This window comes from Pinus tabuliformis, chromosome 2_2 (assembly GCF_031772625.1).
Source record: "Pinus tabuliformis cultivar Carrire ecotype Pingquan chromosome 2_2, CPIR1, whole genome shotgun sequence".
Taxonomy (NCBI): Eukaryota; Viridiplantae; Streptophyta; class Pinopsida; order Pinales; family Pinaceae; genus Pinus; species Pinus tabuliformis.
Genome location: NC_142300.1, coordinates 782399069 through 782423485, shown reverse-complemented (window position 1 = coordinate 782423485; position 24417 = coordinate 782399069). Strand labels below are relative to the sequence as shown.

The window sequence follows — 24417 nt, the reverse complement described above, 5'->3', positions numbered from 1 at the left end:
TCCCAAGATCAAAGAAAGATACCCAATCCTTTCTGAGCAAGATAAATTTTGTAAGGAGGTTTATCCCAAATTTTGCAGAACTTGTAAAGCATATTACCTCCAACTTAGTTGAGAAAGGGGTTGGAGATCAAATGGACTGATGCAACAAGAAGATCCTTTGAGTCCATTAAGAAAGCTATTATGGAAGCTCCCACTTTAAGAAGTCCAGATTACAGCAAGGAGTTCCATATATTTCCATTTGCCTCTGATGACACCCTTGCAGCAGTTTTGATGCAAGCAGATGAGGAAGGCTCAGAGCACCCAGTGGCATTTTTCAATAAAACTTTAAGGGGTGCTGAGCTGAAGTACGATATTATTGAAAAACAGGCATATGCTCTTATCAAATCTTTGAAAGCTTTTAGAATTTACATTCTGCATTCCAAGATAATTGCATATGTACCCTCTGCTTCAATGAAAGATGTTCTAACGCAACCTAATGTTGATGGAAGAAAAGCTAAATGGATTGCAAAGCCTATTGAATTTAACATAGAATTGAAGCCCACAAAATTGGTCAGAGGTCAGGGCCTTGCCAGACTGATGGCAGAAGAAAATTGCAGAACACTGGACATAAATCTTTGAGCACGATTTCAGAGAATGGTCAGACAGAAGAAGGAACAACTGAACGAGGGAAAAATCAGTCACTGGCAGAAAATTTAGCTTCTTGTGATTGGTACTCTGCAATAGCTCAATTTTTGCTGAAGCTAGAAATTCCTCCAGGCCTTAGTTCAAGCCAAACCAGAACTATTAAGCTCAGGGTAGCTAAATATTACATTCATGAAAATCTGCTCTACTGGAGGGACCCCTCTGGAATTCTTTTGAGGTCTCTGGACAGAGAACAATCCATAGAAGTGATGTAGTAGTTCCATTCCAGTGTGTGTGGAGGACATCATTATTCAAAAACTACAGCCCACAAAATCCTCAGAGCTAGGTACTATTGGCCCTCCTTGTTTTCTGATGTCTCTTCATTTGTTAAATCTTGTGACAGGTGCCAAAGATTTGAAGAAAAACAGCAATTGAAGTCCCCGCCCTTAAAACCCATACATGCTAGTGGCCCTTTTCAGCAGTGGCGCTTAGATTTCATTGGAGAAATCAATCCACATTCCAGTAGCCAACACTGATGGATCTTAGTGGCCATTGATTACTTCACTAAATGGATTGAAGCAATCCCTGCTAGAAAGGTTGATCACCATGTGGTCATTAGGTTCTTGAAAAAGAATATCTTCACCATATTTGGTTGTCCACATAAATTGATCACAAACAATGTAGTAGCCTTCAGGGCAAAAGAATTGTTGGACATGTGTGACTCGATGGGCATTAAACTAGTTCGTTCCACCTCATACTACCCTCAAGGAAACGGCCTAGTGGAATCTTCCAACAAGAGCCTGATAAGGATAACTAAAAAGATGTTGGAAGACAACAAAAAGAATTGCGATTCTAAGCTCAAGTATGCACTGTGGGCTGACAGAGTGACCACCAAAAAATCCACAAGGAATTCTCCTTTGAAGCTGGTATATGGCACTGGGGCTGTATTCCCGATTCAGTTAAGCCTCCCTGTGGCAAAGTTCTTGCAAGAAGAGCAGAATGAGGAAGAGGACATGGTAAAAAGGATCACTAATTTAGCAGAGGTACATCAAATCAGAGAACAACTAGTTGAATGGTCTGCAGCACATCAAAAGAAGATCAAGGAAGCTTTTGACAAAAGGACAAAGATAGATAATTTTCAGGTTGGAGACTTGGTTCTTAAGTGGGATGCACTGAAAGAGAAGAAAGGCAACCATGGGAAGTTTGATGCTTTATGGACAGGGCCTTTTATCATTTCCCAGGTCCAAGGGAACAATACTTTCATGCTGCGAAGTATGGAAGGGGAGGCAGTTTTTGATGGCCCAATTAATGGGTGTTTTTTGAAAGGCTATGTCATTTAAGGCCTTTGGTATTAAGTCTGTAAATATGTTATTTTATCAGTTTTAGTGTAGACTCAGTTAGACTCGATGCCCAATGGAACACTAGGAAATTTTGCTAATTTGGTTTTCACAGGGAAGGCAATGGTCTGCAGTTCTTGAGATCTCACAGGGAGGATCTCATCCCCAGAAGGAGCCAGTGTTTTTTTTTTGGACAATAACGGTTAGATTAAAATGGGCGGTAAACCAGCTACCGCATGCTTTTACAATTCTGAAGAATCCAAAACAGAGAACAGGGGAATGCATAGGATTGCTGATCAAATCCGAGAGAAATGCTGATCAAATCGATGTTCTGAAATAGAGAAATAATCTGCTTCGGCATAGTGATGGCTGTAGATGCAACGGCGCACAATGCAAAGGGCCTCAAGCGGGGCTTGAGCTTACTGTGCCTCAGAACTTCGCTTCAGATGGACTGCCTGCGGATCTTTGAAATGCTGTTCCAAAGGACATCATTGGCATAGGAAACTGAATGACCGTAGAAAGAGGAGGAGTCTTCATCAACTAGAAGCACCATCGCAAGATTTGGGAGTAGCCGCAAATGCTGCTTCCCGGAGAAGATCGGCTCTGAGATTTCTGAACCAAACCTTCAGAATAGAGAGATTGGAGAGAAGCGAAACTGAACTGGGATGCGCCCTTGAGGATCCTTTAAAGTCGCTTGGGAAACAGGAACAAATCAAAAAACAGTGATCAAACTCGGAGTCTGAGATCAGTCTTGAATTGCCAGAATACATAAATTGATTGAACAGAGGTCCCGAGGAGCAGGGGAGAGAAGGGAAAAGGGAGCCCTTATTTCAGGAAGGAAAGGAGGGTCGAGCTGGAGATTTAAGGAATGGAACAAGTGGATTCTGTTGAGTTAATTACCAGGGATCTCCGAGAACAGAGGACACCAAGGTTGGCCTCAGTATCAGCTAGGGAGTTGAGGTTCCTTAAGATATGAAAGAAAGATATTTTATTGAATTTGGGCAGCAATAGTCTGATTTTCCTGATGATGGTGGATAACTGAACCTGGTGAGAGTTCTTAGGACGAAGCATGGCCTGGATGATGAGTCTTGAGTCTCCAAAGACTGAGAGAGAAAGGATATTTCTTTTAATCGCCTGTGTCAGCCCTTGCCACAATGCCAGAGCCTCCGCTCTGTTGTTTGTTTCAGTTCCCAGACCCCAATGAAATCTCAGTTCCGGAAAACCTCCAGGGCTCAATAGAACTCCCCCGCTGCCAGCAACTCCAGGGTTTCCTTTAGAGGCCCCATCGAAGAATAAACAGTGATCTTCCAAGGCCGATCTCCACTTGATGAACTCTTGTTCTTCCAGCCTAATCTCCCAACTGGCATGAACGGGAATAGGAAGAGAGGGCCTTTCCTTCAGATTTGGAACCAATTCTTTGAACCAATTCTCCTCTTCTATGAGCAGACTCGTTTCGTTCCTTGATGAAGTATTGGCTTCCAGTGCCTCGCCCAACAATGCTTTTATTTTAGAGATAACTCTTATTGTAGTGCAACTTTCTTCTCGAAAAATTCTGTTGTTCCTTTCCAACCATAGTTTCCAGCAAATAAATTTAGGGATCCACATCCAGCTGGTTTTAAGAAGACTTTTATTTTTAAGGCAGAAGGGAGATAAGTTGGCCCAAGTTCTGAACATGGCAGGAATGTTGTCTGGAAGAGCAAGGTTAGAGGGCTCTAACAGCAGCACTCCCCTCCAGACTTCTTGAGCAAAGGGGCAAAGCAGCAACAGGTGATTGGTAGTTTCTTCATCAGACCTACAGAGAGGACATCTGGAAGGTCCTTCCATCCCTCTTCTTCTCAAGTTATCTCTGGTGAGGATGCTTTGGTGTGCCACGGTCCAACAGAAGAAGTCTATTTTTGGGAGAGCTGGGAAATCCCATATAAATTTCCATTGGGCCGGGTTTGGTGGAGCATAAGGAACAGCCATAATTCTCTTATAACCTTCGGAAACAGTATAATGGCCAGAGATGAACCCCCAGCCTCTTTTGTCTTTAGCAGTGGCCTTTGAAGGAGATTTACCTTGGAGCATATCTAGAAGTAAAGAGGCTTCCTCCTGCAGCATTATGGGGACCTCCCCCAGATTCCACCCATCCCAGGTTCTATCAGGAGCTTCTTTCCAGTTCGAAATGTCCCACAATGTGTGCAGATTGCAAGACTGAAGCCAATCTTTGATGTTTGCAAGACCATCCACATGCTTCATTGGCTGGTCCCCCAAGATCGAATCATCCCAGATATTGATTTTCCTTCCATTACCAGGGATCCAATATAGGTGTTGGCTGAATTGCTCCCTAGCAGCATTGCAAAGATTGAATATTGGAGAACCTTTTAGAGTTCTTGGAGGCTTATCCAGGCATCTCAAACGCTGCCCTTGGAAGTATTTCTTCCAAATGACTCTTTTACTCCAGCTAGTATTTCCAGAGACTAAATTCCATAGAATCTTGGATCCCAAAGCAAGATTTTGGGCAGCCAAATTGCGCAGCTGGAGGCCTCCTTCCTGAAAAGGTCTCTTGAGGATTTCCCAGCTCACTAAATGGATTCTTCTATCATTGTTATTCCCACCTTCCCACAGAAATCTTCTCAACAGGCTATCTAACTTACTAAGAAAGGTTTTTGGGGCAAGGAGGATTGAGTTTTGGAATAGAGGCATGCTTATTAGGACCGATTTCATGAGGATGACTTTCCCTGCATTGTTCAGCCATGAGGCACCCCAGGCTTGGATTCTGTTCTTTATTTTATCAAGCAGAGGCAGCCAGTGAGCAACTTTAGGCTTAGATTTGAAGATTGGGATCCCGAGGTATTTAAATGACTCCCAATTTCGGATTCCATCCATTTCTAAAAGTCTTGCTATGTCAGACAGTTCTTTAGTCGAGCAATTCCAGCCATAGATAGAGCATTTTCTATAATTGATTTTGCTGCCCGAGATCAACCTGTAAATGTCCAGTTCCCTCTTGAAATGCCTGGCTGAGATCAAGCTGGCTCCTCCAAGCAGTAGAGTGTCGTCGGCGAATTGGGCATGATTAATGTCTTTCACCTTGTGAGTAGTTCTGAGGCCAGGCAAAGTATGAATTTGCTGGTTATGATCTAGTTGGAAACTTAGCACCGAGGCTTGGACAGCATATAGGAGCGGAGACAATGGGCATCCCTGTCTCAGGCCCCTAGAAGCTTGGAAGAAATCAGTAGAACGGCCGTTAACCAAAGGCGCAATCCAAGGCGAGGCAATACAGGCTTTCACCCAGTTGATGAAGTTTGATGAGAAGCCTAGCTTCTTCATCACAACAAACAAAAAATCATGTCTCACCCTGTCAAATGCATTAGCCAAGTCGAGCTTAATCACCATGCCTTTCTCCTTTCTTTGGCAACTAGCGTGGACTGCTTCTTGGACCAGCACAATGTTATCCAAAATCTTTCTGCCTTTTATGAATCCGCCTTGATTTTCAGGGATGATGTCTGGCAAGATGTTTTTCAGCCTGTTGGCTATTATTTTGGAGACCAACTTATAACTGGAATTGCACAAAGATATTGGCCTAAATCTACTAAATTCAGAGGCGCCTTTCTCTTTTGGGATCAGAGCTAGAAAGGCTGAGTTGATGCCACCGCCTATCTTTACACAATTCTGGGATTTTCTGACCATCCTCAGTAGATCTTTTTTTATTATTGGCCAGCAAGTCAAAAGGAACCTGACGGAAAACCCATCTGGCCCTGGGGCTTTATCAGGCTCCATGTTGTTCAATACCTCCTCAAGCTCTTCCATACTAATCGGAGCTGTTAGCATATCGTTGTCCGAGTCCTTGACACATTTGGGTATTAAATTGATCGGATAGGAGTGGGGATCAATAGCTGGTTCTTCAGGAGCCGAATAAAGATCTTGGTAGAAGGAGTATGCAGCTCTCTTGATGCCTTCGAAATCCTTAATCACAGTATTTTGGTATTGAATCTCTGAGACTGATTTGAAATTCTTTCGGGCTTCCGCTTGCTTATGAAAAAAGCTGGTGTTCTTATCTCCGGATTTCAGCCAGAGAATCCTAGACTTCTGCCGCCAAAATTCTTCCTCCTCCCTGCTAGATCTATGAACCTCTTTTTGGAGCTCGACTTCTTTTAGTAGCATACTTTGAGAAACAGGATTATGCTCCATTTCTAGTTGATGAGCAGCAAGCCTATTTATATTTTCTTTTCTTTTGGCTGTGGGGGATTGCAGTCTTTTAGCCCAATCTTTAAGATTTCTTTTTAGAACCCTAATTTTCTCTTCCCACACAAAGAAAGGAGAGCCATGGACGGGCCTATTCCAAGAGTCGGAGACCACTTCTTGAAAGCCTTCTTGCTGGATCCACAGAGGACTGAACCGAAAAGGGATGGGGCCAAGATTGCAATCTAGGGAAAGCTCGAGAAGAATGGGTTTATGATCAGAGGTGAGATTTGGGAGAATTTTAGAGGATGCCATAAGACCGCAGGTTAGGAAAGAAGAGTGGACAAGGAATCTATCCAGCCGGGCAGCAATGTGGTTGGGGACTGATCTTTTATTGGACCAAGTGAATTTTCCTGAAGAAGGTTTAATATCCTCCAGGTCCCAGCCCAGCATTATGTCTTCAACCCATTCTCTGGCAGGATCCCTGACAATGGAACCTCCCTTTTTCTCATCAATATCAAGGGTGACATTCAGGTCACCTGCAATTATGATATTCTCAGGGTTTTTCTCTAGAAGAAATGAATGAAGCGAATCCCAGCAGATTTTTTTCTCACTTGGCAAAACAGGAGCATAAACGTTAAACATACTTACTTGCTGACCATAATCCTTGTGGAGTAGGTGAGTGAAGAGCCAGTGAGGGCTGCTTTTTTCTTGAATAAAGTCATATATGGTGCTGTTCCAGAAGGTGGCTATTCCACCAGAGGCACCTCTTGCACTAACCGCTCTTCCATGGCCTTTGTTCCAAAAAACTTTACTAGATTGGAGGAGAGAAAGATCCTCCAGCTTTGTCTCCTGGATGAGGAGGATTTCAGGCGAGTATATTCTCACTATATCTTTCAGGGCTTCCTCTTTCGACCTGCTGCCTAAACCTCTGCAGTTCCAGGAGACGTATTTCATTATTTACTTTTGTAGGGAGAGGAGGCTCCAATTGGAGCCTTGTTGCTCTTGCGCCCAGATCTGGTATTCATCATTGATTTGAGGGTTTTTTGGGAGCCTTGGAGGACATCTTTGTAAGTTTCTTCCTCTCTCTGTTTCTTCTTGGATTTCCGCCCTCTAGTCGTCTTGATTGGAGTGGCTAACGAGTTGTCAGATTCAGAATCTCTCTCTTCTGAATCTCCTTCAGAGTCTGAGGCTAGACTAATGTGTTCTTCATTGCCTTCATTTCCCCTCTGACACTCCTCGGGTGATGGATCTGTTGATGCTACTTCATTTATTTTCCCTTGTTTCTCCATATTTCCGGTTTCTTCTTGGTTCTCCTTATCATCCATCTTTTCTCCAGAAGGAGATCCATCTTTAGAAGCAGCAGCGGCTTTTGGGTTGATGTGAGGCTTTCCCAATGGGGCGGAGGTTTTCTGTCCGGGCGGCTTTGGAATAGCCTTTCCCTTTCTGATTTCTTTCCATCCTTCTTCTTCAACTGTGTTCCCTGTTGGGGCTTTTGGGCAGTTTCTCTGGAAGTGCCCATGCTCATGACAGGTTCGACATTTGAAAGGCAGCTGCTCGTAGTCCAACTTCTGGTAGTGCTGCCATTCTCCAACTTTGAGTTTAATCGCTTCTGGTAGCCCGACTTCCAGGTCGACTTCTACGCAGATTCTAGCACATGTGTATTGGCCCTTGTGATCAGCTTTGTCAATGAAACGACCCAGCCCATTACCAATCTTCTGCAGAGATTGATAGCTCCAACAGTGAAGAGGGAGATTGGGTAAACGAACCCAGACCGGCGCCTCCTTGGGGACATCAACGGAAGGGTCAAAATCAGGACTCCATTTATTGAGATACAATCCCTGATTTCCCATAAAATACGGTTCGTTTCTAAAAACCAGGTCGCGATCTTCCTTGGTGGTAAATTCAAAGATGAAATAGCCTCGCCCTACAGCATAACAAATCACATTATTTTCCAGCTGCGGTCTCCAGTTTCGTTGGATCCAATCGTCCGTGGTTTTAGTGGATGGCCATCGACCCATAAACTGCCCTACCAGGCCTCTGTTAGACAACGCAAGAGCGATTTTAATCGATTGTTCCTCTGGAAGTGCTATCTCTGGTATTTCGTCGAGCTTTTTAATGAATTTCGGCACTTCAACGTGCTGATGCTTCTTCCCTTTCTGCGTTAACAGTCTTCTGAAGGCATCTGCGGAGGATAATGGAGGGGTGGGAGCGGACTCCCCACCCCCGGGACCGCTCATGGCAGCGTCCAAGAGCTTGGCGGCGGCAAACCTACAGTCGGCTCAGAGCAGCAGCGCGCGCGTGAACTCTACATTAATCCCAGAAGGAGCCAGTGTTAACTCCGCTGTATAACGATGATTTTCTAAAGTCAGAGATAATCTTGGTCCACTTGGTTCTGCTAAAAAGAAGCTCACAACGGTCATCTTCTACTTCCCTTGCACCGCTCACTCTCCTTTCATCAGTATGAAAAGATGATTAATTCCTTTATCGGATTCAGGTTTAATCGCTATCACGAATCGCATCCATGTGTGTATAAAGGCTGCACCCCTCTGCTTCTGCTGATGCAATATTGTGATGCGATCTGATCGTAATCGCACATCGCCACATGAAAATACCCAAAAAATACCAAAAAACCCGATCTGATGACTTCCGTCTCACCAGATCACTTCTCTATCATCGATCATCGCGCCCAATTCAACGGCTCCCTGTCATGTCCAATGGAAAATCTGTGCAATCGTTTCCTTGCTGTCCGATCATCTCCATTGCGATCGAATGACATCCGCTCTCCCCATGCCCACGAATTAACATCACATTAACACACGATGGAGGGTGGTTTCCCTCTCTCCTTGCCGCCACGTGTCGCGTGCTGAATGGGATCACACACTACACCCTTTTACCGCCTACCACCAATTTCCGATGTGATCAATACCGCTTACCACCCACCCGCACCTACCAACCTTCGTATGCTTCCGCCACCCAAAGACCGTTGGATCTGCTTGCACGAGATCCAACGGCCCCTGATCATTCTGCTCCCACCTCCTCCGATATCCCTGTGGACTCATCTCTGCCATCTATCCCCTTAATCCAACAGCTAGTCTCGCTCCTCCATCCAACTATTCCACCCACTGCACAGTCCACGTACCTTAACCGTTCCATGCTCCCGAAAGGATGAAGGTGACCAGTGTTCAGTACTAGGTGCATTTCCTCCTCAACAACCGCATTCAACAGACAGTATGTCCGAGAAGGAAAAGGACAGAGAATGAATAGATAAATGCATTTAACAGTTATGGGATTTCATCCCATATGATACTCCAGCCACCTGAGAGGACAGTAGAGAACCCGAGAAGATCAAATTCATCCACTACAGAAAGCAATCGCACTCAGACTCCATCAGGCAGTTAAAGCAGTTGGTGGTCAATTATGACCCCTCCATACTTAGAATGGCCGAGTGCCTTTGTAATGAAACTCTATATATGCCCAGAAAGAAGATGTAATCAGGGTTGATGGTTGATGTTTTGATGTAAGGTTCAACTTCTAGATATTGTGACTATTTTGATACTTGCAGCGTCTCGTCTTCATTTTCAGCTAATACAAGCTTCTTTTGTTGTTAATTGTTCACTTTTCATTCTCCTTCTGTTCTAAGATGTGCCTGATATGCTGTATTTCTGAGCTCTTGATATTTAGCAAAAGAGGAGTTTTCATCCTACCTCTGTGTTAAAGTCTTGTATGTATCAGTGAATGAGTTATTCAAGTTTCTTTTCACCTAATGCTAGAGAGTTGTCATCCTGTTTGTGTGTTGGGGAATTAGATTTACAGACTTCTTTACTGGTTGCAGCCGACCATCACATGGTCTTGTGCATCTGTTGGTGTGGTCAGTATTCTCCATATTCACCCAATCCTTAAATTGTGAGTAATTGATGGTCTAAAGCCTCGTAGTCTGGGGTGTTCACGCATGTCTGGGGTCAAGCAAGGTAGAAGTGGTTATCTGGCTTGAACAAGCATCATCTCTTCCATTCATCCATTTGCAACAATAAATTGAATTTGTAATGTTCCTGAGAATCTCCGAGCTACAACCTAGGAGAGTTTCTTGGGGTGATAACAGGTAGGTACACCCAATAGTTGTGAGGTGTATCAGTGTACCCCACAAATATGCCCAACTCAGTTGTTGGCTCTATGTTTTTTTGTGCATCTTTGGTAACATGGAGGTAGACTTATGAACCAAAGATCCTAAAGTGTGCCACATCTGGTTTCTTCCCTGAAAAATCCTCTTCTAGTGTACTCATCCCAAGGATTCGATGAGGGCTTATGTTATGCAAATAAATAATTGTGTTGCATGCTTCAGCCCACAAGTGTAATGGTAGGCCCTGATCATGCAACATCACCCATGCCGCTCCCACAATACTTATGTTCTTCCTTTCAGCCACCCTATTCTGCTGTGGTTTATGGGGTGGTATCAATTCCTGTCGAATGCCTTCTGCTGTGCATAAGTTCTTGAATTCATTTGACACATACTCTCCACTGTTATCGCTTCTGATAGCTTTAAATTTCCTACCAATATATTTCTCGACAAGTGATTTAAATTCACAAAAATTAGTAAACGTTTGATCTTTCTTCTGCATGAAGAAAATCCAACACTTACAAGAAAAATAATCAACAAATATTACATAATACCTGTGCTTGGTTGTGGATGTTGTTGAGAATAGTCCACACACATCTGAGTGAACTCAATCAAGGATTGATTGTACTCGACTATCTCTGTCATGAAATGAATCTTTGGTGTACCTCCCCAATATAGACCCTTTGCATGTGTCTCTCTGCTCTAGTGTACCCTTGGGAAGTCTTGTAGAAATTTGTTGCATGATATTCAAAGCTCCATGGTGCAAGTGACCAAATATTCTATGCCACAACTCATCGATGTCTCAGCTCTGCACCTTCTCTGCTTTAGTGCTCAAAGAAACACAATCTTCTACCTCCAATTTGTAGAGGTTCTTCACTCAAACCCCTATCCTCCTCACCCATCTTGTGGATATGTGACAAAGAAAAGTCTTTCCCTTACTAAATATCACATCATAGCCTCTATCCTCCAACATGGCAACATAAACCAAGTTCTTCTTCAAAACCAGAACATACATGACATCTCTCAAAGTGAGGGGAGAACCAGAATCCATCTAAAAGGTAACAATACCGATGTTGGTTGCGTTATACCTCCCATCATCACCCACCTTGATATGCATCTAGAGTCCTTCTCCTCTAAGTTATCGAAGAGCTCTTTGTTACCAGTCATATTAAATGAAGCTCCACTGTCCAGGTACCACACACTACCCATCACCAATGACACCATGAAAGAGATGAAGGTAAAAACCAGTTCGAAACGTAAAGGTAGAGCTTCACTTGCCGCTCCTCCTAAGGGCCTCTTACTGGACTTCTCATGTGGACACTTTGTGGCATAGTGTCTTAGCTCATGGAAGTGAAAACACTTGATTTTGACATGTCCTTCTTCTTGTTGTCTTAAATGGAATCTGATTTGGAATGGGATGAATTTCCCTTCCCTTTCTTCACCTTCTCAACTAAGGCACAATTCTCCTCATCATCATGCTTTGATGATGTTCTGTCTCTAGTGTTCTGTTGAATCTCTTCCTGTACCAAGTCAGACCACAATCACTCCCACTCTAGTAGCTTCTCCCTCCCATTAAATGAGTCCTAGTAGTTGTGCCAGCTCTTGGGAAGTCCTAGAAGTTCTAGGATCACTAGATCGTCTTCTACAACAATAACCCCACCACTTCCAAGCTCATCCCAACATTGGGTGAAATTTTTCAAGTACTTTGGAATTGAGTCACCCTTCTCCATCTTGATCTTTATGAGCTTGTCCTTTAGTGACAACTTCCTGTGGTCACTACTATTTTGAAACAAGTATGCCAATGCCTTCCAATTGAAAATAGAGTTTCCTTACCATGGATATTCAAGACAATATGATCTCGAACTCCATCTAGGATAATCATTCTTGCCTTTGCCACACACTTTCTCCATTTGGCTAGATCTTTAGCATCATATGTTGGAGGCTTCGGGATATCATGATCTATGAATTCCTTCAACCTGTTATATTCCAATGCTGTCTCCATCTTGTCCTTCCAAGCTATGTAATTCGAGCTACCCTCTAAGGCATACTCACGTTTCAAACCATAGAATGAAATCATGCCGACTCAGAAGTATGAAAATTTAAATTTGATTTCACCTGCACAAAAAACTCGTATTCTCCTCTTCTATAGTGACTTCAGCTCCCATACCATGTATATTTTTATTGTAGATTCAAACTGTTGATGTGATATGCTAAAACAAATGACATGAATCTACTCTACTCATCAGCGGAAACAAAAATTGATCGATAAAATCACGAAGCAGAAAAGGAAGAATTTCAAGCACACATAACACAATATTTATCTAGGGAAAGCAACTGCTCAAAACCCTAACTATCTATATTGCATTAACGAGAAGATATGAGAATAAAATACAATGCTTGTTCAACCCAAAAAATATTTGCACAAGTACAAACTATCTCACTGCTTCACAAACCATCTCAAGCCAACACTTAGCCAAATCTACTGCCTGCCAATACCCTACATCCTTGCGCGATCCCTAAGGGAATTAGCCCATATTTAATTGGGAAAATCCCTCACCACAACTACACAATCCATCATAGGAATTCTACTGATTGCATGCACCATTTGTACAACTCAGAAAATTATACAACTGATAGTACATTGTCCCTGAACTCTAATATCAACTGGGTCTTCCTCTGAACTGACATGCATGAGTTATTTTTGAGTGAATGATTAGTTATCTGATTGATCACTGTATGTGAATTAAATCCAATTTAATTAACTTGACCACTCACTAGTTCCTCCAACCGTTAGAACTAGTTTAACTGAATTTAACTCAGTTAAAATGAATTAAATAATTACAACTCAATAAGAACTCAACCTAGGCCCCTAAAGTTTATGGATCACTCTACATGACTCTAGATAGACTTCCAAGTCGAATTTACTGAGCCAACTAAGTCAACTTAACTTAGTTAAGTGCTACAGTTGCTAGGAGAATAAAATTACAATTTAATTACCAATTTAATTCAAGGTCAAATTAAATTAGGATTTTCTTGTTGTTATTTTAAAAAATGTTGTCGAAGATAAATCCATGCAGTGCTCTCTTGAGAGGGAGCTTCAGATCCCACTAGAAGAGGATATTTTAACTCCAAAGGAGGAGCTTCACAAAGTTTTGGAGTAGCCACAAATTGAGGAGCAGAGAGTGGAGACAACCGCTCAAGCAAAACCATCTAGAGAAGGTAGGAAAAGGATTAGGGAAGCTGAGAGACCTGTGTAGGATGTGAGGGAGAATGTTGGTGCTCCTTCAAGCGTAGGCTAAGAAGGTCACTAGATCAGTGCACTAGCTACATGGATCTAAGGACTAAGCTTGTAGAGACTTATCCATCCTCTTTTGAGGAAGAAGTAGAGAAACCTGTATGGGTTGATGCAATGGTGGAGGTATACAAATCCATTTTAAAGAACAATGCTTGGGAAGTGGTCCCAAGACCAACTGAAAAATTAGTTGTGGGTTCGAGATGGATCTTCAAGGTAAATCATGCAGTAGACAAAAGCATAGAAAAGTACAAGTCTATATTTGTGGCCAAGGGATACTCTCAAGTTGAGGGGATTGACTATGAGGAGACCTTTTCTCCTGTAGCAGGGTACTCATCCATCAAAAAAAATTTCTCTCTGGCTACACAAATGGGGTGGAAGATTCACCTAATGGATGTAAAAACAACATTCCTTAATGGAGTTATTAAGGAGGAGGTGTACATTGAGAAACCAGAAGGCATTGAGACTTTTGATCAGGAGTCTCATGTGTGATGACTCAAGCAAGCGTTGTATGGTCTCAAGCAAGCACCTCATGCTTGGTACACTAGGATCGATAAATATCTCATCGGTTTGGGATTCACCAAAAGTGAAGCGGATGCTAGCCTCTATCATATCTTGGTAGAAGGTAAATTGTCGATTATTGTCTTAAATGTTGATGACTTGATTTTAACTGGTTATGAGCAGCTGATCAAATATTGCAAGGAGGACCTTGCAAGAGAGTTTGAAATGATGGACATGGGTCTCATGCACTACTTCCTCAAATTGGAAGTATGGCAAGGCGATGGGGAATTATTTGTCTCTTAAGAAAAGTGTGCCAATGAGATACTTCAAAGGTTCCACATGGATAGTTGCAAAGCCATGGATACACATCTAGTTACCAATTAGAGGAAATAGGATGCCACTTCAAGTAAGGAAGTAGATGTCACTGTGTATGACAGTTAGTGGGTTCACCAATGTATCTTGTGAACACACGACCAGATATGTGCTATGCAGTCAGCCCACTGAGCCAAGATATGGTTAGGCCAACCAAATTATTTTGGAGGGCAACTCAGCATGTTCTACGGTACCTCAGAGGCACTATTTAGTTTGGATTATGGTACAAATAGACAGAGGGAGTGAAGCTATGTGGCTTCATAGATGCAGTTTGGGTGGGGAGTCCATCAATAAATCAAGTAGAATTTTCATTGTTGGGTCTGTAGTGGTTTATTGGTACAACAGGAAGAAAATATTCGTGGCACTCAACTAAGCAGAAGCAGAATACATGGCTGCCAATTAAGCAACATGTGAGGCAATCTAAATGAGAAAGATACTTGTTGGATTGTTTGGTGACATGATGGATCCAACTATGATCTATCGTGATAATTAGAATTTCATTAAGCTCTCTGAAAATCTTGTTTTTCATGATCGATCCAAGCATATAGATATCTGGTATCACCATTTATGGGATTGTGTGCAGAGACAGATGATGTTGTTGCAGTACATTCCAATAGAGGAACAAGATGCTGACATTTTGAAAAAGGCCTTGTCAAAAGGGAAGTTTGAGTTCCACATGTGGAAGATAGGGGTGGTTGATAATCCCTTTCTTGTTGAGAGGGAGTGTTGAAAAATGTACCAAGAAATTCTAAATTTAATTTTGCCTTGGTTAAATTGAGAAAATTCGATTTTCCACATTAACAAACAACTTGAATGATGTTAACTTGTGTGACATGGCTTGTGTCACCCAGTTTACTCGGTAAATTTGAGTTGGAGGAGTTAGAGTTCAGTTCGGCAGGTGTGATTGCTAATTTGTAGCAATCAAGGTCAGTGATCTCCAGTTATTTTCAGTTAAACTATTTCCAACTTTTGGAGGAACTAGTGGAAGTTCAATTAAGCATTGGGTCTTTAGTCAAACTCAGTGATCATCTAGTTAACTAATCAATCATCCCAAAATAGCCAGTGCATGCAGATAAATCAAGTTACCCAGTTGAGATGGATATTCCAAGGCAGTGTAACATTATTGTAGACTAGTCTTGAGTGTATAAGTGTTGCATGTAGTAAGATGATCAGACTAAGTAATTGCACAATTCAATTAGAGGAATTTCCTAAATAATAGGGCCTAATTCCTCAAGGAACAATGCAAGGAAATAGGAGTTCAAGCCGAGGCACAATTTGAATAATTCTAGGTTAGATGCCTTCAGTGAGCAAAGAGATAGATTATGCACTTGCAAGGTGTGCTTAATTGAGAAAAGAAATTGTAATACATGTCTATTCACTAGATTTATGCAAGCACGCATTGGGGTTTTTAGCAGATTGCTTTCCCCAGATAAAAATACTTGTTGCATGTGTGTTATTTCTTCTTGCATGTTTGAGATTTTTGTTCTAAATTGAGAATTAATGTTTGTAGAGCAGTGGAGTAGGCTTGTATCTTGTGATTTTGAGTAAAACTTCATGAGAAGTTGCAAATATACAACCTAATTTCTACATAGTTTTATTAATACTTAGGATAATTTATGTATTTTGAGTAGGTATATTTTTCTTGTATTTTGCATTACATATTTTAGAATTTTTACTCTATTACCCATCATTCCAGAAATTTGACAGATATTAGGCAAGTCAATGATTTGACTTCATTCATGTTGACTTTGTCCATTTATATCATCTTTCCAAAATATTCTAACTTGGGTATTTTGTTTTGGCAATTTTTAGTTGAAAGTGGCAAACACTTGGATTTTCTTCAACAACCTCAACCCATTCAACTATTATGTATGCTTATGCATATGAGTATTGCCAAATATGCGATATTCATTAACAGTGCTAGGATCCCTTGCATCAACCCATGTATATGTATAAGTGGCGGTATCAACATATGGATAGGGGTTGCCATGGATAAGAATTCTAGAGAGTATGCCTACTCAATCTATAGAATATGCCCCACATAAGTGTATTAAATAGAACTCTCTCAATTAACATCTTGACCAGATGCATTCATAGAAGTTTTGACAATGCTTGAGGATTGAAGGAACATCCAACTTGAGGCTTGATGCTACTTGTATTTTAGCCCATGTCGCTAAAGCACATAATTGAGCACTCCTATAAGGTATGATGCCACTACAAGAATTGATGTTGGTGCTACTGCTAGGTCAACTAGTTACCTTTGCTTCTTGAAAACGTACAACTAGCTTTTCCATCCCTACTCCTATTTCATATGCTTATCATTTGGATGTTGGTGGTGATAAGGATTAAAAATCAATAACTGATGAATTTTCTATCGAAGCTGCAACAATTGTGACAACTTTTTCTCTTGACATCATGTCCTTGGGTAGAGACTTGTTGCTCCACAACTTACCTTGTCTAATAGATGAGATGAGTTTCTTCATTTTTAAATAAGAATATAGAGTTATTAATTTAAGCTTTCTTAAAAAAAATCACTACAACAATAAAAACTATAATTAATATTGTCTACTTTCATCTTGATCTAAAAATACATTTCCAATGGTTTTAAAAACAATTTAATATAGTGTGCTTTCACCTAGATCTATTTGGTAGTATCGTCACATGCAAATTTTAAGGTGGAAATTGTCTTTATTGTAATAACAATGGAAATTTTGTTGGGTTTTAAAGAAGATGGAAAATTCAAGGAACATGGGAATGGGTGTCTACTTTCATCATTTGGTACTGTCATCTTATGGAAAATTTAATTTTTGATAAAAATAATTTTTTTCTATAATTTGTATTATAAAAAAATCACTGCAACAATAAAAACTATAATTAATATTGTCTACTTTCATCTTCATCCAAAAACACATTTAAGATGGTTTTAAAAACAATTTAATATAGTGTGCTTTCACCTTGATCTATTTGGTAGTATCATCACATGCAAATTTTAATGTGGAAGTTGTCTTTATTGTAAGAACAATGGAAATTTTGTTGGGTTTTAAAGAAGATGGAAAATTCAAGAAACATGGGAATGGGTGTCTACTTTCATCATTTGGTACTATCATCTTATGGAAAATTTAAATGCAAAGTTGTATTTATTGTAAGAACATTTAAATAAAAATGGTTTTAATGGGATGAAAAATTCAAGGAAAATGAAAATGCATGTATAAATTATAGTGGACCTGTTAGGCCCCTATACTACTAGTGTAACCCTTATTGTTATTAGTATAACCCACTTATTATATTAATGTACCCATGTAGTGCCCATATTGTTACTATTGTGCCCCATAGAAGCCCACTATTGTTATTATTGTGCCCTTACATTATTATTATTATGTCGGCTCTGATTATGTTATGACCCCTTAGACTCCTATATATAGCAAGGAGGTCTTTTCATTTGTATCATCCAAGAATTGTTCATTTATGTAATGTAAAGGAGGTTGCTCCCTCGAAGAGGCTGAATTCTAAGGCGTTGATCTATCTTTTCTATCTTTTCTTGAGCTGGTTCCATAACATTTGGTATCAGAGCTTTGGATTCTAGGGTTTCGCTGCTCCAAACAGGTCATCGTGGCATTTTCGCTATAACTTTTTTTCTGTGAAGTTTCAGAAGTCGAAAAAAAAAACCATTTTAGAAGAAATCGCGCTGAACCTTGGGTCCGAATTTCATAGCTTTTCGCGCCATATTTGCAGAGATATGATCTGAGGAAGTTGGTCTTTTTCCAGACTCCTGAATTACATTCAAAACAGGTGACCTGGGGAAAATCGTCATAACTTTCTCTCTGGGGATCGGATTGAAATTTAGTAAAAAGGAACAGAAAGAGGACGGACTGCAGTTTCTTGTATGCATTTTTCAGATCCAAAGGTTGAAACAGGGACTCGTGGCACGTCGTACAAGTTCGCTCTACTGAACTAGTCTATAATCAGGTCATCTTGGGAGATTGTGCATAACCCTTTCTTGGAGAATCCAATTTGGATCAGACTTGTGGCATTGGAAAGAGGACACAGAGGGCTACTACAGGTCACAATTTCAGAACTTAAAGATCCAAAAGTACAGAGTTACAGTCATTTCAAGGTAGAGCTCCTAAAATCAAGAAAAAGCAAGATGAGGAAGTTTGATGGCAAGGATCCGGTAAATTGGATACTTCAGATGGAGCAATATTTTGATATACATAGTGTACAACTATTACAAAAGGTATGTATTGCATCTTCATATTTAGAACCAGATCAATTTTTATGGTACAAAGGGCTTTGTTCTCGTAAACAACTTGTTACGTGGTCAATTTTTACGGAGGAAATGATAACACATTATGAGGATACAAAGAGCAACACCTTCTTTAGAGCAACACCACAACAATTGGAAAGAGTAAAAGGGCTTTGTGACATAGTGGAAAGCAAAGTTATGGAAACCAGGAAGTGTACCCCTCACAACTATAAAGATGGAAGTGTTGTTTCTCCTAGCCTTCCACAACCTACAAGGGTTACACCACAACAATTGGAAGAAAAAAGAGAAAAAGGGCTTTGTTACAATTGTGATAGAAAATGCACTAAAGGTCATAAGTGTGTTGAGAAGAAATTATTTTACATAGAATATGAAGAGAAAGAAGAAATGAATCAGACCATATCTTGTAAAGCATTGGCAAGAATTACCACTCCTCAAACTCTCAAGATAGAAGGACATATCAAGAATAAAAAGGTGCAAGAAGTGAAAGATCACATCGAGAAAGAAGAAATGAATCCAACCATATCTTGTAATTCATTGTTCGAAATTACCACTCCTCAAACTATCAAGATAGAAGGACATATAAAGAAGAAAAATGTTCAAGAAGTGAAAGATCACATCGAGCATCAAGAAATAAATCCGACCATATCTTGTAAAGGATTGGAAGAAATTACCACTCCTCAAACTCTAGAGATAGAAGGACATATCAAGAAGAAAAAGGTTCAAGCAGTGAAAGATCACATCGAGCATCAACAACAAGTTCTCCAACTTTTAAAGGATAACGCCACTTCGGTGCAAAATCAAACGAAACAACAGGCACTTAAAAAATGGCGACCTTACCGAATGGGAAGATTCTTCAAGGATGAGGATGTGGAAGCATTGTTTTGTGCTATTTATATTATCCAACCAGATTGGATAAACGAAGCAAGGGATGAATGGAAGAAGGACGAAGAAGTATGGCCACTTATTCAAAAGTTGCAAAACTTACCAATTCAAACAATATTGCCAGAAATTAAAGAGGAAGGAAAAATCATATTGGAACCTGGAGCAGTCACAGAAACAAGAACCCGACAGCTACGAAATCGATCAATTTCAGAATATCTCATCAAGTGGAAGAACTTACCCACTGAATATTCCACATGGGAGGCCAAGAATTTTATACATAAGCATCAAGAACTACTCAAGCGTTGAGGACAACGCTTTTTGAAGGAGAAGGGCATGTTAGGCCCCTATACTACTAGTGTAACCCCTTATTGTTATTAGTATAACCTACTTATTATATTAATGTACCCATGTAGTGCCCATATTGTTACTATTGTGCCCCATAGAAGCCCACTATTGTTATTATTGTGCCCTTACATTATTATTATTATGTCGGCTCTGATTATGTTATGACCCCTTAGACTCCTATATATATCAAGGAGGTCTTTTCATTTGTATCATCCAAGAATTGTTCATTTATGTAATGTAAAGGAGGTTGCCCCCTCGAAGAGGCTGAATTCTAAGGCGTTGATCTATCTTTTCTTGAGCTGGTTTCATAACAGGACCTCTAGTCTGGAGATGATCACGAAAGACTAAATATATTAATGATTGGTTTTTATGAAATAGATTTCAAATTATGTTTACCTATTTATGTAGGGATATTTTGAAAAAAGACATTCAACTTCGATATTCTATTAAAAATATGTAAAATACAAAATTATTACTAACTAAAAATACATATATACATGTGTCAAAAACTATAAATTAAGTAACTATTAGATAGATAATTTTAAATTAATTATTAAAAGTCATATATATAATTTATATTTTACCAGCTCTCTTCACTCAGATTTGAACTAATTATTTTACAATCCTTAACCAAACCTACAACCAATAGAATAAGCCATACAAAATGTCTTTGCTCAAGGGTCCATCCATTATACTGAGTAGCATAGTGGCTCACCAGCAACTTACCGCAATCAATTGCTAACTAATATCTTTCAACTTTTGAAAGAGCACGAAACCATCAAACCAATCACTAAGCACCCAAGTCTTTGCAATTGGCTAAGGGGAAGGTTTTCCTCGCAAATTTCTAGACTCTAGCCTCCCAAATTTCTAGACTCTAGCAAGCTATAGGGTAAATTATGTTTCACTTGGAAACTGCGAGCCAAATAGAGTACGAGTGGACTCTAGCAAGCTAGAAAGCACATTTTACATGAAAACTATAACCCCAATAGAATACTAAAATAGAATACTAAAAGTGAAACATAGATTCCAAATTTGAAGATCAAAGTGAACTAGTAGAAAATCTATTTGACAATAATGTCAAATAACAAGAAAATAATAACTCATTATTAACTATTAATTTTAATTTATCAATTTTTTTGACCATAAATTGAAATTGGAAACATCAAGTAATTTGCTGAAAGTAACAAACATCATTTTCAGTTAGAATTCCTACATTGAGGAAGGAACATACTTCCTATGTTAAAATTGGCAAAATGTGACCTGAAAAAATTGGTAACATTCTTTTCACTTTACAAAAAGATGCAATACTAACTATTGGAAATATCCATACCTCACAACTAAATCCAGAAACAACAACTATTATTGCATTGTGCAAAAATATTTTTTCGCCCAGATGAAAGCTGAGAGAGACTGAAATTCGCAACACAAACCATTACACAATCAGAGTAGACCATCAAAATTGTTGTATGATTCAAATACAGCCAAAACAATGACAAATACAGAATAGGGCAGAATAGGGAATATTAGCATCTTTGTTCATCTAAGCTGGTGGCTGGACTCATATATTTGTACCGTCTCGATCAACATATGTCCCCACGTCGCACCTCTTTTAATAAATGCTCTGTCACGATGGTGCACATGCAAGCCTATACGGCTGGTACCAAACGTAGACAACGAAGAGCCATTTGGAAAAATTCTTTGTTTCAGTTCGAGTTAAAAATGTATAAAAATGTATTCATGGCGTATACCCAGTTTGGATACCCGCTGTCCAGAAGAGCATGTTTCATTGTATTTTTCTTCATTTCCGGTATAAACAGAATATCACTGGAATTCACATGGAAAAACAGTTCAGTCTTTATCAACTCCAATAAAAAGAATACACACAGTAGATGTAAGTGCACAGTCTCTATCATCCTCATGTTAGCAGAAACAGCAAAAATGATTTCAATTATTGAGAAGTAAATCGGTATCTAATCTAATCTGGCACAAATTAACATACATGGCATCCATCAACATCATGGATTGATTAAATTTGCAGGTAGATCTTCTTCTGCTATTTCATGACCCTTCACAGATTAAAAAATTGATAGCTTCTGCAAACTGTAACCTTACAAGCCAATCAAATCTGAAATAAATTAATACAATCAAATAGAATTTGCAGCCCACATTCTGTCCAAATACGATTTGCAGGCTCTGGATTCATATCCCAAAAAAATTTGCAGGTCCAAAGGGGGCTCATTGAAAATGCTTCGATTGACTTTGTAAGAGTGTCGATATTCATTTGTTATTGTATTAAATATGACTGATTCGAACATGTGAATCCTCACTTTGGGGGTCATCATGTCTCTTAAATATGCAAATGGCAACTGATCCCGAGGATTGAAGATTTCTAATTCATTGAATAACAGGCAAGAAAATAGCTTCGTTGGAATGGTGTGCTTTCTCAATATCAGTGCAGTATCGGGCACATCTGTCATGCCAACAATAATACACAAAATAAAAAATCAGTTACAGAGAACAAATCTCAGATGCTATCACAATAAAACTTCACCATAATTGACCAAAGCTGAGTTCTCATACCACTACTGTAGGGAAGCTTTTCAGAGCTCCAAGGTTGCAAGCCATCGGCACAGTAACTGTCCATTTGATATCTCACAGCTTCTTTGCTCCACTTTCTCCATCTGACTGTAAAAATGGCTTCCTCCATGGTATGAGTATTGTAAGGATGCTTTGAGACAGCAATATCAACGTTGTGAGTTATAAGGATATTTTCCAAAATTAACAAAGGATCAACAACAAGCTGTAGCTTGGCATCCATCCAAATGCTGTAAACACAGTTTGGGAAAAGCCTGTGGGGAAGATACTTGGGTATGAGGCCATTCATTACAGATTCCTTGTATGGCAACTCCCTGACCAAAACAATGTGCCAAATTCCAATTCTATGAGACTCATTGGGCTTGATCTGGTATCTACCAAGAACTGTTAGAGTTGCATTGTCCATAAACATGAAGAAACAAGCGTTTTCTGCTGTGATTCTCCTAACATTCTTGGGCTGCTTAATCCTGTCATAGGCTCCAAATATAGCTGAAATTACCACAACACCCCTGCACTGTTCCATGGCTTTCCTGTCTTCTTCAGACACAACGAACCCTGGGGTACGGTAATTGGCAAAACCACAGGGCAAATCAGTCCCTTCAGAATAATTGAAATACCTTTTTCTTTCCTTCACATCCAGATTTCCACCGAAGGTCACTGCACCTGCTGCTGAATTGGGGTTTTCAGGTCCTTTCATGTACTGTAGACCATATTTATCAATTAACACTTCTTTCTGAATCTGATGAACAATAGCCGAGACTGCCATCAACAGAGAAACATAGTTTTAGCCTGATTAATTTTACAGAAGTACATGCCATAAGGTAGTGTTTCTTGGCAGATCTCTGAAATTGTTAAATATGAGGATCTCTGATTACCTGAAGACTGAGAATATAAGTGGCAAGACCGATTCGCCATAGCTGTAGCTTTCCTCAGTAAATACTTCTCCGCTCCATAATCTGGAGGGTATTCAAAGTCTGGCCATGCAACTTCCCACTCAGGCTTAATTTTAACACCCTGATCAGAGCTTTGCAGCGTCTTGAATCCTGGGATAAATCCAAGGAAACTCTTCAACAAACAGTTCGCGTGATGGGCAGATGAATTATTCGGGTTCGAATCGACTGAAGTGGGAAGTGAAGAGTTATACAAAAATGATCCATTGGAATTAGCAAGGAAAGATTTGTGATGGAGAAGATTTGAGAAGAGCAGGATGATAAGGGATGGAACAAGAATTACAGAAGAAATGGATGATAGTAAAAACAATTTGGGTCTCATTTTCAGAGCATAGCAGCTTAGCCCAGATGAGTGTGTGGGTATAAGTACGTTACCACAAGCGACAGTATCAAGTTCCTGGGAGAATAAATATCTGCCACAGAGTCGATATCGGGAGTGTTTGAGATCTCTTTTTTTCTCCCGAGGATTGGTTGCAGAGTCAGGTTTCTTTCATAGAATCAAATTAGGCTAGTGTTAAGTGCCTAGTTGTAAAATTGGTATTCATATGGAAGGAGCCCAGGATTGTTTCACGAGTGAGATTTCTTTCATATAATCAAATTAGGCTAGTGTTAAGTGCCTAGTTGTAAAGTAGTGTTAAGTGCCTAGTTGTAAAATTGGTATTCATATAGAAGGAGCCCACCTACTCCACATAAAGTGCTTTTTACTTTAAATTCGTAGTTGACAGCATAGACTGTCTAAAGGATGACCACAACATTTCCAGAACTCAACATTCTTGGAATCTCTTTTCCTACCACATTCTTGGAATTTCTTTCCAGACAAAATGGAAAAAATCACCAGGATGATGAGCACAACCAAGTTGTCCAACCGGGCAGAGGATTCCAATTGAGTACACTTAATTTTAGATAAGATAAGTGCCAATTTGAATAATAATATAGGTTAAATTAATCTGAAAAATAAAAGATAAAGTATTATGTTAAAA

General features: G+C 39.9%; 2 protein-coding genes across 2 annotated transcripts; both read right to left on the bottom strand.

The window, feature by feature from the left end:
- Positions 1 to 2494: 2494 nt before the first annotated feature.
- On the bottom strand, positions 2495 to 8359 carry LOC149195028 (uncharacterized). Its single transcript, XM_089407872.1, has 5 exons — positions 7715 to 8359; positions 7260 to 7627; positions 5674 to 7050; positions 3003 to 5295; positions 2495 to 2581 (listed from the first exon to the last, which is right to left on the bottom strand). The coding sequence occupies exons 1-5, from the start codon at positions 8357 to 8359 to the stop codon at positions 2495 to 2497; spliced, it is 4770 nt and encodes a 1589-aa protein (XP_089263998.1).
- A 13636-nt stretch (positions 8360 to 21995) lies between these two features.
- Positions 21996 to 23979, bottom strand: LOC149195027 (alkaline ceramidase TOD1-like). The gene is made up of 3 exons (XM_089408059.1): positions 23363 to 23979; positions 22473 to 23246; positions 21996 to 22362 (listed from the first exon to the last, which is right to left on the bottom strand). Exons 1-3 carry the CDS (start codon positions 23757 to 23759, stop codon positions 22037 to 22039), a joined length of 1497 nt encoding a protein of 498 aa, XP_089264185.1. The 5' UTR covers positions 23760 to 23979; the 3' UTR covers positions 21996 to 22036.
- Between the last annotated feature and the right edge of the window lie 438 nt (positions 23980 to 24417).

Excerpts from the sequence above, each read along its gene's own strand:
- LOC149195028 (XM_089407872.1), bottom strand. The coding sequence starts at position 8,359 with ATGAGCGGTCCCGGGGGTGGGGAGTCCGCTCCCACCCCTCCATTATCC. Across the intron at positions 5,296-5,673 it reads CCAGATGGGTTTTCCGTCAG|GGTGAGACATGATTTTTTGT; the intron begins GTTCCTTTTGAC and ends TGCATTTGACAG. Across the intron at positions 2,582-3,002 it reads GTCCTAAGAACTCTCACCAG|GTTTGGTTCAGAAATCTCAG; the intron begins GTTCAGTTATCC and ends TCTATTCTGAAG.
- LOC149195027 (XM_089408059.1), bottom strand. The coding sequence starts at position 23,759 with ATGAGACCCAAATTGTTTTTACTATCATCCATTTCTTCTGTAATTCTT. Across the intron at positions 23,247-23,362 it reads CTTATATTCTCAGTCTTCAG|TCTCGGCTATTGTTCATCAG; the intron begins GTAATCAGAGAT and ends TGTTGATGGCAG. Across the intron at positions 22,363-22,472 it reads AAAGCTTCCCTACAGTAGTG|ATGTGCCCGATACTGCACTG; the intron begins GTATGAGAACTC and ends TTGGCATGACAG.